The sequence below is a fragment of the Syzygium oleosum genome, unplaced genomic scaffold (genome assembly GCF_021117445.2).
Source record: "Syzygium oleosum isolate NSW1041296 unplaced genomic scaffold, Sole_v2.1 Sole_v2.61, whole genome shotgun sequence".
In the NCBI taxonomy this organism is placed as follows: domain Eukaryota; kingdom Viridiplantae; phylum Streptophyta; class Magnoliopsida; order Myrtales; family Myrtaceae; genus Syzygium; species Syzygium oleosum.
The window spans coordinates 177,830-193,936 of NW_026607545.1; the positions used below are offsets into that span (position 1 = coordinate 177,830).

Below are 16,107 nucleotides of genomic sequence, written 5' to 3' on the forward strand. Positions count from 1 at the left end.
CTATGTTTTAGTGCGCATTTTTCCCGAGCCAAGTACAACCTGAACGCTCTCAATCAGTTCGGTTCTTTAACCCCCCCCCTCTCCCTCTCCTTCGTGAGAGCTCTCTCTCTCCCCTTCGCGAGAGCTTCCATCTCCCTCATCGGGAGTCTACCTCTCCACTTTGTTGGAGTTTTCTCCTTCTTCAACGCATCATCTTTACTTACTTCTTTCTTCATCGATTTTTCATTCAAGGTTTGCCGATTCCCCCTGACTGCGACAAAGCCGATCTGTTTCGTCCGTGCTGTCTTGTTCTCCGCTGGTTGTGCGTCAGCGAAGGAGATGTTCCTTTGGCAGCGTCTCGGTGATGCCGATACTCGAGTGGTTCCCTGCCCATATTTCATTGCTGAGTGAATGCACACCCAGCGTTTGTTCTAATGCCTGATAGAAAGAAAGAGCAACAAAAAAAAAACTATAAAATCTAGCGAAAAAACAGAAAAGGCTCTACAGCTATTCTCTACATCCTAGGTAGCTCCCCCTTTGCCTGACTGAAGCTTTTATGTTGGAATTGTCAAGGGTTGGGCACACCTTTGACAGTCCAAGCTTTAAGAGCACTCGTGGATCAAGATAGGCCCGACGTAGTGTTCTTAATGGAAACCAAGAATCAAGAGCTAGTGGTTCGAAGAGCTAGCAGAAATCTAAAGTTCCAAAACTACTTTGTGGTGAACCCTGTAGGAATCGGTGGGGGGTTAGCTCTAATGTGGAACGATGGGTTTTCTTTGAGTGTAAACTCAGCTACAAATGAATTTATTGATGTTACAATGGAGGATGCTGAGCTGAGGAACTTTTTTAGGGTCACCTTTGTGTATGCACCAACTATTTTCCAGGAAAGAATGAGACTATGGGAACAACTTCAGGAATTGAGTGCCCTCAACACCTTACCATGGGTGTGTTTAGGGGATTTTAATGAAACGTTGTATCATTGGGAAAAGGTGGGAATGAGAACAACAGAGATGTATAGAATGAATGCATTTCGAGATTTCCTCAATGCTTGTGGTTTAATGGATTTGGAGAGCAAGGGTTGCGTTTTTACGTGGGCAAATAATCGCGAAGGGAAAGGATTTTGTCAAAAAAAGACTTTGATAGGGCTGTTTGCAGCATCGACCGCAGAGTTTTATTTCCTGAAGCTGAAGTCTACGCACTACCAGCTATAGGCTTGGATCACAGCCCCCTCCTAATGGTATTATCAGCAGAAAAGGTAAAAAGAAAGAAAATCTTTAAATTTGAAGCCTTTTGGCTAGAGCATGAGGAATGTGGCAGTATCATTAAGCGAACTTGGAACCTATCCAGTTTGAAAGAGGAAAATTTAGTGCAGAAAATCAGAGTAGTAGCTGCAGAATTGGCTAAATGGAGTAAAGAAAATTTTCAGAATAGCCATGAGAAGATAAAGCTCTCGAAAGAGGAGCTGCAAGGTATAGTTAACACTCAAGTGTTGCCGACCAATTTATGCAGGAAAAAAGAACTGGCTGAACAGATCGAGAAATTATGGCGACAAGAGGACATGTACTGGGGGCTAAGGTCTAGAATTAGTTGGCTGAAATGGGGGGATAAAAATACAAATTTTTTTCATGCTACCACAATTCAAAGGAGGCAGAGGAATAGAATATCCATGCTAAAAAATGCTGAAGATTACTGGGTTCGGGACACAAAGAGCTTGAAAGAAATGACAGTGGACTTTTTCAAAGAACTCTACCAACTCAGTGGGTCCCCGGAATTTTGACCCTGTTTTGCAGCAATGCCCTAATATTGTCACAGCGGAGATGAACCAAACGTTAAATGCTGAAATCACAATGGGAGAAGTCCATAATGCTGTATTTCAGATGGGTCCCTTAAAAGCGCCGGGGTCGGATGGTTTGAAAGGCCAGTTTTATCAACACCATTGAGAGGACATTAAACAGGGAGTTTTTGATGAAGTACAGTCTTTTTTCAGATCCGGACATCTTAACCCAGAGTTGAACAGAACTCACATCACTTTGGTCCCAAAAGTTCAGAATCCAGAAAGGTTAGACCACTTCAGACCAATTAGCCTGTGTAATTTTGCTTACAAAATAATATCTAAAGTCTTGGCAAATAGATTGAAACCGTGGCTTCCAGAACTCATAGCAGGAGAACAAAGTGCTTTTGTGGGAGGCAGGCAAATCCAAGACAATATTTTGATAGTGCAGGAAGTTTTGCATCAATTGAGAATAAGAAAAAGAAGGAGAAAATTTCAGGCTGTGTTGAAATTAGACATGAAAAAGGCGTATGATAGAGTGGAGTGGGATTTTTTGGAGGCATGTTTGTTAAAGATGGGATTCAGTGAATGCTGGGTAAATAGAGTTATGAAATGTGTTACCTCGGTATCCTTTAGTGTGAAGTTTAACGGCGAACCACTACCCTATTTTCAACCATTGAGAGGCATTCGGCAAGGAGACCCCATGTCCCCTTACTTATTCATCTTAATGGCCAACACCCTCTCGGCTTCGATGACAAAAGCAATTCAGAAGGGTACTCTAGTGGGAATAAAGTTGAACAGGTTTTGTCCAGTGCTTTCACACCTACTTTTTGCCGATGACTATTTTTTTCTTAGATGGAAATGTGAAAGAATGTCAGAATTTAGCAATGATTTTGAATCGATATTGTTTTGCATCTGGGCAAGCAATAAACTTGAACAAATCTGGCATTTCTTTTTGCTCAAACTGCCCATAATCATTGAGAAGAAACATGGCAGCTGAACTTCGAGTCCCTGAAGTAGAAAAGACTAAGAAATATTTAGGGATTCCTTCGGATTGAGGTGCCTCGAAAAAAGAAATGTTTGCATGGCTTATAGCAAGAGTGAACAAGAAATTAGAGGGATGGAAAGAAAACTTAATTTCGAAGGCGGGGAAGGAGATTTTAACCAAAGCTGTGATATAAGCTCTTCCGCAGTATGCGATGTCTATCTTCAAAATCCTAGTGTCGATATGTCAGTCTATAGAAAAAAGAACTGCTGCGTTTTGGTGGAAGAGTGGGGAATCACGAAGAGGTCTACATTGGAAAAGATGGGAACTGCTCAAAACAAGAATAGATAAAGGGGGGATGGGATTCAGAGACTTAATAGCTTTCAACAGAGCAATGCTTGGAAAACAAGCATGGAGGTTATCTCAGAATCAATCATCTTTATGGTGCCAAATTCTAAAAGGAATTTATTTTCCTTCAAGCTCATTCTGGCATGCAGGGAGGGGTTCTCGTCCCTCTTGGGGTTGGCAAAGTTTGTTGATGGGGAGAGAAAATATCTCAGAATCAGTGATATGGTCAGTGGGTACAGGAGAAAGCATTAACATTCGAGAAGATAGATGGCTAAAAAAAGGAATTATAGGGGGACCTGCAAACTTGAGTGACCCTACAAGAGTTGCTGAATTAATCATACAAGGAGAGATGAGTTGGGATACCCACAAACTCAGAAGACTTTTTGATGAACAAACAGTGAATGAAATCCTAGCCATTCCCCTCAATCCTCGTGCTACGCAGGATAAACTGATGTGGACAGCTACAAAATCAGGATCCTATTCAGTTAAAAGTTCCTACAATTTGATTAGAGAGAAGGACAACCCACAACATAGAATGCAAGCATCATCATCTTTCCAGCCATCCCGCAAGCTTCGGCATCATATTTGGAACATGAAGACACCCCCCAAAGTTAAAATCTTTCTATGGAGCATATGTCAAAATGCACTTCCTACAACAGAGAACCTTTACAGGCGAAAAATCATACCTACGCCAGCATGCCCTTTCTGTGATCAAGAAGAGGAATCAGTGGAACACCTATTCTTGCTCTGTTCTTGGACAAACTCGGTTTGGACAGATCCTGAAGTAAACATCCAAGTTTCGCGTCAAAATCTAACGCGAATTGAGGTATGGTTCCAAGATCAGATTTTAGAGCCAGGTAACCCACTTACCTTCGATGCAGTCGCGGCTATCTTATGGTTTATCTAGAAAGCGAGGAACGATTTTGTATTCCGAAGAAAACCGCCAAATTCAAGAACCCTAATTGACTCCGCGCGGACGATGCTCGGAAATTTCAACAAGTGGAACAATCAAAGTTTGAAACTTTACACAGAAACGACTCAATCGACAAAGAATTGGATCCCACCGAAGGCGCAACTGAAGGTCCTCAGAGATGAGACGGGAGCTCTACTAGATGGATTTGCCATGAAGGTTCCAGCTTCGTCGGCGCTTCAGACGTAAACTTTGGCTCCGATCGAAGCTTTGAAGCGATTTCAGTCGAGGAGAGAGAGAGCGAGCGGGTGATAGAGTCGGACTGTGTAGAGTCAACAGATTCGGTGCAGAGGAAAGTACACGTGCGGTGGGAGCTGGAAATCTTAATAGAAGAGGCCAGGCTCCTTATGGACCAATTTACAAATATTTCCTTGGCTCATTGTTGCCGGTCCGCAAATCAAGTAGCAGATTGAACCGCGAAGGCCCAACGTATGAATACCCTTTCGTCTGTGTGGTTAGCCCGTCCTCCACAATCTCTATGGGACCTGCTATGTTTGGATGCCTCTACGTCCGGGTTTTTGTTTAGGAACTCTTCAGTTAAATTAATATCGAGATTTTTTTGACCAAAAAAAAGGTACAACCTGAACAGAACAGAAACCCTTCTGATTCTCACCCCAGTTCAACCTCTGCTCTCTTGCCACTCTGCTCGTCTCTCCGTAGCCTAAACCCCTCGCCGCTGCCATCACCGGGTTTATCGTCTCTCTCTCTCTCTCTCTCTCTCTCTCTCAAGTCTCAAGCCCTTTAGGTTCTTTCTTTCTCCGGTTGTTCGGTGTTTACGTGGGAGCATCTTCTGGGCTTGTTCAAGAAAGGGTTTATATTTCGTTTCCTTGAAATGGTTTCTAGAATTTCTTTTGCTTAAAGCTCTTCAAATACTTGCATTAATCAGGAGAAATGTGAGCTCAATGGGTCATAACTTTTAGTTTGTGTGATTTCTTGTTGTTAGCTGTTAGAACTTGTTGGGGGAAAACAAATAAAGGTTTCACTGGATGCAAGATTGACCCACATTGAGAATGAGAACCAATTGGAAATTAATTTGCATATGTGAACCCAATTTCCAGATCAATTGGTCATGTTTGGGAGACAACGGGCCTTGTAATTAGCTCGTCAAGTCGTGGGATAAGATGTTTATTTATGTGAAATTGGCTCAATTTTGTCCAGTGGCAGTTCCTCATCAAAGGTTTTACATCCACACCTGTACACTCAATCATGTAGCATCTCCCATGGGTGGTAGTCCTTTTACAGTAATGGAGAACGGACATGTTGTTTTCTTTCTATCAGTTGTCCGAGATTTGTTACCTGATGAGGGTAATAATGGATCATGGTGAACTTCACAATCTTCACAGGCCAATATAAGACATTGAGGAACTTGTCTGCACCATAGGCGTGGTATTGGGCATTCCAGGAGATGGGGAAGCGAGAGAAGAAGCAGAGACACCAAAGACACCCTCGCAGAGAAGCCTCTCATTATCTTGAAGGAGGAGAGGATAGTTTCAGTTACGAAAACTTGCCCTCAGCTTCGAAGCCTCCTCTTTCCGATGAAGAGGATGAGGAAGAGGAGGTGGAGGAGGAAGAACAAGAGCAAGAACATGACAGCCAAAGTCCATCACTAGACATTCCATCAAAATTCCTCCTCTACCAACAATCTGTCCAGGTCTGCGGTTCTTCGACTCTGTCTAGTTTCAATTTCTTCCTGAGAAAAGATTTATGCATAAAATTGAATTCCTTCTAACAATTTCGTGCTCGTAGAACTTTAATGAGTTTTCCCTGTGTTTCTCTTTGAATGCAGTCGCCCAAAGGAGATATAAGCTATTTGCAGAAATTTTTTCTCATGTATGTGGGTGGACGGCAGGCCCTCCATCTTCAAGAAGATTTTTGTGGGACTGCTCTTCTTTGGTATATTAAACACTTTTGGTCACTCTAGTCATCCTTGATGAAGTTATATAAATTCACCAGAAAATAATACAATCAATATTGAATGCATCCTAGGTTCCTTAAAATCAGAGTATTAGAAACTAATTGCGATTGGATGTTCAATAAAGTATGTGTTCACTGACATCACTTATTCAAACTGGACTGCTGTTCTTGATCCTTCTTTATTTGTGCCTGTAATTTTGTTTGCTTCTGCAATTTGGTGACTTGGTTATGGAGACGTCTTCGTATCTTGGTGAAAGAAATAGGTTCGTGTTGGTCATTTAATTGCTTACTCTTAAATCAATTTGCAGTTTGTTTTTGAATGTGAATTATGGAGAACTTTGATTCTTCTTCGGATATTTGAAAAATGTTCCATCTCATGCACATTAAATTTATGAATGATATCAAAGAACGATCCGGAAAACCGAAACTTTGATTGGCACATCTCTTTGATCATCTAGTCAGTTAGTAAACTGATGATGTTTCCCTTATTGCTTGATTAGCGTTGCATTTGTATCGGCCAACATTTCATTCTTTTGTGCATTTGACAGCATAGAGTGGCTCCGAAATGACCCAAGGCACAAATGTGATTTGTGGCACTTGTGTCCAACCACCAATAGGTATTGTTTGACACCAATGACACCTCAGACACAACCACATCAATCAGTCTCTCATTATCTTCCTGCTCTGTCAGATTCAGTTGTTTGGTTGTACCACCGCCTTTGCCTTTCCTTGGGCGCTTCTTGCAATCCTTAGCCCGGTGGCCAGGTTTTCAATAATAGCTGCCACTTGGAATGATTCACTAAGTTTCATTCCCTCAGCAAATATGTCGTTCAGAATTATTTGCAATTCCTGGACTTGATTCATGACAAATTTAGAATCCACCATCTTGAAATCCAAGAATTTGGCAACCACAAATTTCTTGGTGCCCGCGTCCTCAGTTTTGTATTTCTTTTCTAAGGACTCCCATAACTGTTTAGTAGTTTTAATGTTACAATAAACATTGTATAGAGAATTTACCAAACAGTTAAGGATATAGTTTCGGCATAGAAAGTCCCCATGCTTTCAAGCCTCCAACTCCCCAAGCGTCGTGACATTTTGCTCATCTGGGCTAATTATCGAGCACATCTCCGATAAGTATTTGATCAGATTCAACGTGGTCAAATAGAAGAATCTTCTTCTGCCACTGCTTAAAGCCTGCACCGGCGAATTTCTCCGGTTTCTCATTCGGTGTTACTGGAGATGGTACCATCAAATTAGGCTAAGCTTGTTGAACCATTTCTCCAGGAATTGAACCATACGCCATTTGGCCTGTACTGTTGTGAAAAACAGTCCCGGGTATGTCAGTTAAACGACTTGCACCCATATCACCATAAATGATTTCAGCCGGAAGGCTCGTCGCTTTGCTACCACAACACTAGGCCACGAGGTCTGAACCTCACCAGTTAAAACGACCATAGGAACGTCTCCAGAAACATTTTGGATATCATTGGGTACTTGATTGTTATCAGCCATCTCGATTTTCTGATAAAAACAACAAACAGTAAGCTAATCGCCTTAAGATTGTTGGAAAAAAATAGAAGAACAAATTATGTAACACTGTTTGTTGTAACCAGAATAAATTTGAGAAAGTGATAATAAAAGTAAAACAGGAGGTGAGGTACGACTAGCCGAATCTCTCTAAGGCGATTAGTTTCTGCCAACGGTGCTAAGCAGCTTCACGAACTATGCTTCCTAAGATACAACACCTCGAACCTGTTTGTATTAGCACTATACGAGCAGGACTCTATCGAACACTTATTGAAACCGGCACACTTGAGGAATGTTGTTGAAGAGAAAACTCAAGAGACGCTGTAGATGTACTTCGAGGAATTCTTTCTCTATGTCTACTTTGAACTCAGAAGACACATTTATTTATAGACGAGAGAAAATAACGGTTACACGTGCACTTATGTTGAGCCATCAACACATAACGGTTAAACGTGCACTAATGTTGAGCCATGAACACATAACGGTTACACGTGTACTAATGTTGGGCCATTAACTCATAATGGTTACAACACTTATCAACAATCACAGCAACTACAAAAGGCTGCACCGATAAGTTGCTCCGGTCCCTTCTCTTCATCACTTTGGTTTATTTAGTCTTTGACTGGGAAGAACCATGGCACTCTGTTATTATCCTTTTTTGGCATATTTACACAAATGATTTTTCTATTTTGGCTCAACATGCAATGTCGTTCTTGAACTTTTAATTTGTTCATTGTGTTTCCTAAATTTTTGAGAAATGTTCAATTTAATCCCTAAACTATATAAAAATATCCATTACTTCAAGTTAACGGAATTACTAATTTGACTTCCAATCTGGTAAGTTTGAACGGTGGTAAAAAAAAACAACGTTACACGTGAGTTAGCCATGTAAGATATTTAACTCAAATAAGGATATACAAATTCACTTCATCAAATAACATGGATAATCATTTTTTCAAATTAAACAATTTAAAAGGACTATTATAAATTCACTTGTAACATATTTTTTATCTACCGTTCAAACGTACCAGATTAGAAGTCAAATCAATATATTCCGTTAACTTGTATTAATGGAAGAACAACGTTGAATATTTTTATATATTCTAGGGATTAAATTGAGCATGTATAAAAAGTTCAATGACTATATCGAACACATTAAAAGTTCATGGTTCATATTGAACAAATTAAAAATTTAGGAATGACATTGCACATTGGGCTAAAGTTAATGAATCATTTATGTTATTTTTCCCTCTTTTTTTCCTACTACAGAAACTACATACGGAGAATGAAGATGATATTGTTTAGATCCATTGTCGTGAGCTAATGGGGGAGCTGGGGAGGAATTTGAGAAGTAGATGATTGATTTTGTTTTGGTCGAATAGATGAATTGATTGATGAAGTGGACATGAGACTTTCGTTCTGCGAATACAGTGGGGTAACGCCGAGGACTTCTGACTTTTTCAAGGTCGTGGGCCAGAAAGTCTGCGCAATGGGACAAACATGTCCTGATCAAAGAGGCGCGCACAGCTATCAGCTGATATCACTCCTCTCTTTGACCGATTTTCCCAAAAGCCAAGCTTCTTGGGATTAATGGTCACGTGGGAGGAAAAATTTGCCCAACACCAGCACAAGAAGTCGCCTCGACAAAAATGAGTCTTAAGTCTCTCTCACCAAGAGTTTTATATCTTTTTAGACCATTTCAGAATCCTGGATGGCCCCATAATCTTGCTAAAGGCCATGGTTATCAATTGAGTAGACCGAAAGTAACGAATCTTCCGTATGGTGTTATATTTAATCCTAATTTGAATAGATGAAAATGGTGACGCGATACTATTTTTAAAGATAAAATTGATTCAATGTGCCATTTTTTAAATGATGCCACGTTGGCTTTTTTAGCGAGTAAGCGATCAAAGTAACTCAAATGAAGAAAGTTAAAGGGACTTAAATAAGTGATCGAAAAGTTATGGTATCATATTGAGCGCAATACATGAAATTGAGTAGGAATTATCTTTTACGAGACTACACCGTGGGAGGGAAACACAAAAGGGGAAGTATAACAACTCGTTTGTTGCAAGTTTATGAAGCTGTCTCTACCCTCTAGTTGTAACCGAGGCAATCTAGTAGCAAGGATCTTTTACGAGAGGATAAGAGCATCACGCATTATAATATCCAAGGACATGGACAGTTCACAAGGCAGCACTCAGAAAAGTCCTGTGGCTGTCAGTCCACCATCACATACCTATGAAAACAAGCATCCAACACTGTCCCACTTCGAAAGACTGCGACCTCTTGCCAAGCTTTGTACAAGACGGTAAAAAAGGATGGGCCATGAATTGGAGGGGGGAAAAACTGGTGTCAGACATTTGAGCGTGTCTTCTCCTACAAATATCACGTGTCCATCGGGTAATGGCGAATAGAGCTTCCAACTAGTATTTCAAACTTCCATCTCAGTTTCTCTATTCAGTGAAACCATGAATAGTTTCAATGAAGAATCAACAAATGATCAGGTTGGACAGAGAAGTTACTGGAGATGGAGCAAGCAAGATTTCTTTCCAGAAGAATCCTTCAAAAATTGGGGAACCTATAGATCTGCCTTGTCGCAAATTTGTTTCCGGCTGAAGGATAGGATCAAAGGCAGGTCGGACGATGTTGTCGAGCTCGAGGTGCTCAGGAAACGGAGCGAGAACGACATGAAACGTTGCCTAAACTGGTGGGATCTCACCTGGGTTGGATTGGGAGGTCACATCGGAGCAGGCATTTTTGTGCTCACTGGCCAAGAAGCTCATAAACATGCCGGACCAGCCATTGTCCTGTCGTATGTCGTAGCGGGTGCATCTGCAATGCTTTCAGTCTTCTGCTACACGGAATTTGCGGTAGAAATCCCCGTGGCAGGTGGATCTTTTGCTTACTTGAGGGTAGAACTAGGTGATTTCGTTGCATTCATAGCAGCAGGGAACATACTCCTGGAAACCGTTGTTGGGACTGCAGCAGTTGCCAGGGCTTGGACTTCCTACTTCACAAACTTACTGAACCGTCCCTCCAACTCGTTGCGCATTCATACGAGTCTTCAAAACGGTTACAATCTCCTGGACCCGATCGCCGTTGCTGTTCTGTTTATTACTGCCACAATTGCAATGATCAGCACAAGGCATGCTTCGCGCATCAATTGGATAGCATCTGTGATCAACACCGTGGCAATTCTTTTCATCATAATTGCAGGATTCATTCATGCAGACACTTCTAATTTAACACCTTTTATGCCTTACGGGCCTAAAGGGATCTTCCAAGCAGCGGCTGTTGTATATTTTGGGTATACTGGATTCGATACTATATCTAACATGGCTGAGGAAACAAAGAACCCCTCGAAAGATATACCGATAGGACTGCTCGTATCTATGTCGATCATCACGGTGACATACTGCTTGATGGCTCTTGCGCTTAGCATGATGCAGAAATACACTGAATTAGACGAAAATGCAGCCTACTCTGTGGCTTTTCAAAGCGTGGGAATGAGGTGGGCGAAGTATCTGGTAGATCTTGGAGCTCTGAAGGGCATGACAACCGTTCTTATTATTGGGGCCCTTGGCCAAGCACGTTACACCACTCATATTGCGCGAGCCCACATGATCCCGCTGTGGTTTGCCCTTGTCCACCCCAAAACTAGAACTCCCATCAACGCAACTCTTCTGATTACCATTTCAAGTGCTCTCATCGCTTTCTTCTCAGGCCTGGACATACTTGCAAGCTTGTTATCTGTAAGCACGCTATTCATTTTCGCAATGATGGCAGTTGCTGTTCTTGTGAGGAGATACTATGTACGAGATAAAACACCTCGACACAACCTGCCGAAGCTGGTTGCTTTCTTGCTGATAATTGTAGCATCCTCTATAGGAACTTCAGCTTACTGGGGATTGAACCCAAATGGCTGGATTGGGTATTGCGTAACTGTACCACTTTGGTTCTTGGGCACTTTAGGGATTTGCAAGTTCTTGCCACAGCAGAGAACGCCAAAAGCTTGGGGAGTTCCGCTCGTTCCATGGCTTCCATCATTGTCTATAGCAACAAATGTGTTTCTAATGAGTTCATCGGGTTCTGCAGCTTTCCTACGATTTGTAATATGCACCATAGTAATGCTCATTTACTATCTTCTCTTTGGGCTCCATGCAACCTATGATATGGCACATCAGCCACAGCAACCCGAGGCAAAACCTCAGCAGGCGGACATTGAAGACGAAGGCCAAAGCAACACGCGGGAGGCGCATGTTTCTTTCCCTTAAAAGTCTCACACTTTTCGAGCTCTAAATATCTATCGGCCATTTAGGCGCACAAACAAATCAGGAAAAGACTTCAGCAAGTTTTAGATAGATCATAGCAAGAATCTGTCTCTTCCTTGCCAGAAGCAATAAAGTTAATAGTGTTTCTGCCATTTAATCTCCATAGCCTTACATGCTTTCATTATGCAGCTGCCTCTTGAGCAAAATTTCTTCAGTCGGTGAGAAGCTTCTCTGCATTCATTTCACCGAGAATACCTGAAATCAGTGCCAAGAGGCGTGTTCCAGTAGAACACAAAACTTTGACTCAGACGATCGATCTCACAAGAGTTATCGTACAGAGCTATTGACCTTCTATACACATTTTGTCATACTAGAAGAACCACAATGCACAATAACAACTGTTACATTCTACCATCACTCCAGCAAGTTCTGGCTTTTACTGATACTTTAGGAATTTCCGACTGCTACATCAAATCACTCAGCACCCCGACACTTGACTAAGATGCATTTCCACTGGTTTCTTGTTCCTTCTGATGCATGCAAACCAACATGCCAGGTAAACACGGAACGAATCCATAAGCTTCCAATTCGATTCGAAAGGGACTTGTATTGTACGCTGAGATTTCTCTTGCTTCTTTTGTTGGACTACATGCCCACTGACTCCTGAAGTGGTTTTCGTAACTGATGAAAGCAGGGCACTTGACTTGGAATTACAAGAGATGTATCTCATACTTTGGATTTAGTAACCACACGTTTCTTGTAACCACACGAGACAATCAACATTTGCAATCCAGCTGAGATCGTGACGCGTGCCCACAATCGATTCGGAAGGTTGAAAGTAAGAGTTTAACCCAATCGCAGTTTCCCAAGGCAGAGGTACCGGCACTCTAGAGTCCATGGTTGCATGGCACCAGGCAAACTGATTAACGAAGGCTGATTTTGATGGTACAAAGTCATACAGACAAAGCAAAGCTGTGGCTCAAATGCTATTCAATGACACGTCCCGTTTAATTCGCCAGAACACATTCATTACAAAATGGGGAAGGAAAAAGAGAGCTAAGATTAACGGAACATATTCATCCAATGTGAGCATCCCAGTTTTATTTGCTGCGCTTCACAGCACAGTCTCCCTTGGCCCTTCTTGGTCGGTCGCTTCCCGCGGCGCTTCAGCAAATGTAGATGAGCAACAATCATACCCTCAAAAATGACGAATAAAACAATCTCCTAGGGTAATTTCGATTCGATTTGCTCTCGTTGTTCTTCGCGATGGAAGAAGCACTTCTCATCACATGTTCTAATTCCGTGATTTGAGTACGAGCAACGGGGTTAGAGCCGGATGAATAAAACTGCAATCAAACAGTTTTATAGGTACAAATAAAGTAACAAAAGGTGAAACAAAGTTGCTTGGCATTTCCAGTGAATCTAGAAACAAACTCGCTTGTCCTGCGTGGGAAAATTATCAACAAGGTCCTAAATTTATAATTGTGCCAATTAAGTTGTAAATATTTTTTTGTGCCAATTGAGTCCTAAATATTTTGCATTTATGCTAATTCAATCTATCTGGTCAATTTTAGCCGGCTGGCACTGACGTGGCATGATCAGCGATGGACATGCGGCGCTGACGTAGATAGTTTTTGATAATATTTTAATTGATTTTTTATTTATTTTTCCTTCCTTTTTCCTCAGGCCGATTGTTGGATCGAGGCGACTGGCCAGAGGTGAGGACCGGTGAGACGAGCTCGACCTTGCCTACCCATGGTGACGTCGACCACGCCCAACCACTGGTGAGGTGTGCCCTCAACCGACAGTAAGCTCCTGCTAGATCCGGCGAGAGCGAACCTCACCAGTGGCTGCGCGAGGCGATGAGGTAGCAACCTTGCCGAGGTGCCAGTGACTTGACCGGCCATCGCTGACGCCCTACCGGCGATGGGGCAGTAGCCACTCCACCTATATGTTTTTTAAAGCCTTTAAATTTTTTTAATTTAATTTAACTAAATTTTAGGTTAAAATCCTTTTAATAACCTTTGATCGGCCATTATTTAGCTAGTCGGTGAGGTCAAACTCTTATTTGAAATTGCCATGACCACTTCAAGCTTTTTTTTTTTTTAAACAAGATCCATTTCAGGTCCTTTTATAAGAAAATGATGATACTTCATGTGTTTATTTGAAATTTTCCCATATTATTTTTGTTTATGTGAATGCTCTATGTTTTAGTGCGCATTTTTCCCAAGCCAAATACAACCTGAACAGAACAGAAACCCTTTCTAATTCTCACCCCAGTTCAACCTCTCCTCTCTTGCCACTCTGCTCGTCTCTCCGTAGCCTAAACTCCTCGCCGCCGCCATCACCAGGTTTATCGTCTCTCTCTCTCTCAAGCCTCAAGCCCTTTAGGTTCTTTCTTTCTCCGGTTGTTCGGTGTTTACGTGGGAGCATCTTCTGGGCTTGTTCAAGAAAGGGTTTATATTTCGTTTCCTTGAAATGGTTTCTAGAATTTCTTTTGCTTAAAGCTCTTCAAATACTTGCATTAATCAGGAGAAATGTGAGCTCAATGGGTCATAACTTTTAGTTTGTGTGATTTCTTGTTGTTAGCTGTTAGAACTTGTTGGGGGAAAACAAATAAAGGTTTCACTGGATGCAAGATTGACCCACATTGAGAATGAGAACCAATTGGAAATTAATTTGCATATGTGAACCCAATTTCCAGATCAATTGGTCATGTTTGGGAGACAACGGGCCTTGTAATTAGCTCGTCAAGTCGTGGGATAAGATGTTTATTTATGTGAAATTGGCTCAATTTTGTCCAGTGGCAGTTCCTCATCAAAGGTTTTACATCCACACCTGTACACTCAATCATGTAGCATCTCCCATGGGTGGTAGTCCTTTTACAGTAATGGAGAACGGACATGTTGTTTTCTTTCTATCAGTTGTCCGAGATTTGTTACCTGATGAGGGTAATAATGGATCATGGTGAACTTCACAATCTTCACAGGCCAATATAAGACATTGAGGAACTTGTCTGCACCATAGGCGTGGTATTGGGCATTCCAGGAGATGGGGAAGCGAGAGAAGAAGCAGAGACACCAAAGACACCCTCGCAGAGAAGCCTCTCATTATCTTGAAGGAGGAGAGGATAGTTTCAGTTACGAAAACTTGCCCTCAGCTTCGAAGCCTCCTCTTTCCGATGAAGAGGATGAGGAAGAGGAGGTGGAGGAGGAAGAACAAGAGCAAGAACATGACAGCCAAAGTCCATCACTAGACATTCCATCAAAATTCCTCCTCTACCAACAATCTGTCCAGGTCTGCGGTTCTTCGACTCTGTCTAGTTTCAATTTCTTCCTGAGAAAAGATTTATGCATAAAATTGAATTCCTTCTAACAATTTCGTGCTCGTAGAACTTTAATGAGTTTTCCCTGTGTTTCTCTTTGAATGCAGTCGCCCAAAGGAGATATAAGCTATTTGCAGAAATTTTTTCTCATGTATGTGGGTGGACGGCAGGCCCTCCATCTTCAAGAAGATTTTTGTGGGACTGCTCTTCTTAGGTATATTAAACACTTTTGGTCACTCTAGTCATCCTCGATGACCAAGTTATATAAATTCACCAGAAAATAATACAATCAATATTGAATGCATCCTAGGTTCCTTAAAATCAGAGTATTAGAAACTAATTGCGATTGGATGTTCAATAAAGTATGTGTTCACTGACATCACTTACTCAAACTGGACTGCTGTTCTTGATCCTTCTTTATTTGTGCCTGTAATTTTGTTTGCTTCTGCAATTTGGTGACTTGGTTATGGAGACGTCTTCGTATCTTGGTGAAAGAAATAGGTTCGTGTTGGTCATTTAATTGCTTACTCTTAAATCAATTTGCAGTTTGTTTTTGAATGTGAATTATGGAGAACTTTGATTCTTCTTCGGATATTTGAAAAATGTTCCATCTCATGCACATTAAATTTATGAATGATATCAAAGAACGATCCGGAAAACCGAAACTTTGATTGGCACATCTCTTTGATCATCTAGTCAGTTAGTAAACTGATGATGTTTCCCTTATTGCTTGATTAGCGTTGCATTTGTATCGGCCAACATTTCATTCTTTTGTGCATTTGACAGCATAGAGTGGCTCCGAAATGACCCAAGGCACAAATGTGATTTGTGGCACTTGTGTCCAACCACCAATAGGTATTGTTTGACACCAAGGACACCTCAGACACAACCACAGCAATCAGTCTCTCATTATCTTCCTGCTCTGTCAGATTCAGTTGTTTGGTTGTACCACCGCCTTTGCCTTTCCTTGGGCGCTTCTTGCAATCCTTAGCCCGGTGGCCAGGTTTTCAATAA

General features: G+C 41.6%; 3 protein-coding genes and 1 long non-coding RNA gene across 7 annotated transcripts; 3 read left to right on the top strand and 1 right to left on the bottom strand.

Moving 5' to 3' along the window:
- Window positions 1-177: 177 nt before the first annotated feature.
- LOC130137120 (uncharacterized) lies at window positions 178-4,154 on the bottom strand. Of its 2 annotated transcripts, none has more exons than XR_008815757.1 (3): window positions 3,954-4,154; window positions 3,770-3,862; window positions 178-417 (listed from the first exon to the last, which is right to left on the bottom strand). It is a non-coding gene; the product is annotated as an uncharacterized LOC130137120 (long non-coding RNA). The 2 variants fall into 2 exon arrangements; XR_008815756.1 differs by having other exon boundaries at window positions 178-365; window positions 3,954-4,150.
- Window positions 4,155-4,469: 315 nt separating this feature from the next.
- On the top strand, window positions 4,470-6,720 carry LOC130137113 (uncharacterized). The gene is made up of 4 exons (XM_056307863.1): window positions 4,470-4,742; window positions 5,332-5,704; window positions 5,840-5,946; window positions 6,516-6,720. The coding sequence occupies exons 2-4, from the start codon at window positions 5,459-5,461 to the stop codon at window positions 6,718-6,720; spliced, it is 558 nt and encodes a 185-aa protein (XP_056163838.1). The 5' UTR covers window positions 4,470-4,742; window positions 5,332-5,458.
- A 3,158-nt stretch (window positions 6,721-9,878) lies between these two features.
- LOC130137135 (cationic amino acid transporter 5-like) lies at window positions 9,879-11,652 on the top strand. The gene is made up of 2 exons (XM_056307898.1): window positions 9,879-11,249; window positions 11,386-11,652. The coding sequence occupies exons 1-2, from the start codon at window positions 9,966-9,968 to the stop codon at window positions 11,407-11,409; spliced, it is 1,308 nt and encodes a 435-aa protein (XP_056163873.1). The 5' UTR covers window positions 9,879-9,965; the 3' UTR covers window positions 11,410-11,652.
- Window positions 11,653-13,969: 2,317 nt separating this feature from the next.
- On the top strand, window positions 13,970-16,091 carry LOC115666352 (uncharacterized). Of its 3 annotated transcripts, none has more exons than XM_056307887.1 (4): window positions 13,970-14,119; window positions 14,758-15,065; window positions 15,201-15,307; window positions 15,880-16,091. In XM_056307887.1, the coding sequence occupies exons 2-4, from the start codon at window positions 14,820-14,822 to the stop codon at window positions 16,082-16,084; spliced, it is 558 nt and encodes a 185-aa protein (XP_056163862.1). In that variant the 5' UTR covers window positions 13,970-14,119; window positions 14,758-14,819; the 3' UTR covers window positions 16,085-16,091. The 3 variants fall into 3 exon arrangements, with proteins under 3 accessions (XP_056163862.1, XP_056163863.1, XP_056163861.1); XM_056307888.1 differs by lacking the exon at window positions 13,970-14,119 and adding an exon at window positions 14,152-14,224 and having other exon boundaries at window positions 14,573-15,065; XM_056307886.1 differs by lacking the exon at window positions 13,970-14,119 and having other exon boundaries at window positions 14,262-15,065.
- Window positions 16,092-16,107: the final 16 nt, after the last annotated feature.

What these genes read in the sequence shown, in the direction of transcription:
- LOC130137113 (XM_056307863.1), top strand. Translation starts at nt 5,459, where the DNA reads ATGGGGAAGCGAGAGAAGAAGCAGAGACACCAAAGACACCCTCGCAGA. An exon ending in TCTACCAACAATCTGTCCAG is followed by an intron (nt 5,705 to 5,839) that starts GTCTGCGGTTCT and finishes CTTTGAATGCAG; the next exon opens with TCGCCCAAAGGAGATATAAG. An exon ending in TGTGGGACTGCTCTTCTTTG is followed by an intron (nt 5,947 to 6,515) that starts GTATATTAAACA and finishes TGCATTTGACAG; the next exon opens with CATAGAGTGGCTCCGAAATG.
- LOC130137135 (XM_056307898.1), top strand. Translation starts at nt 9,966, where the DNA reads ATGAATAGTTTCAATGAAGAATCAACAAATGATCAGGTTGGACAGAGA. An exon ending in TACTTGCAAGCTTGTTATCT is followed by an intron (nt 11,250 to 11,385) that starts GTAAGCACGCTA and finishes CATCCTCTATAG; the next exon opens with GAACTTCAGCTTACTGGGGA.
- LOC115666352 (XM_056307887.1), top strand. Translation starts at nt 14,820, where the DNA reads ATGGGGAAGCGAGAGAAGAAGCAGAGACACCAAAGACACCCTCGCAGA. An exon ending in TCTACCAACAATCTGTCCAG is followed by an intron (nt 15,066 to 15,200) that starts GTCTGCGGTTCT and finishes CTTTGAATGCAG; the next exon opens with TCGCCCAAAGGAGATATAAG. An exon ending in TGTGGGACTGCTCTTCTTAG is followed by an intron (nt 15,308 to 15,879) that starts GTATATTAAACA and finishes TGCATTTGACAG; the next exon opens with CATAGAGTGGCTCCGAAATG.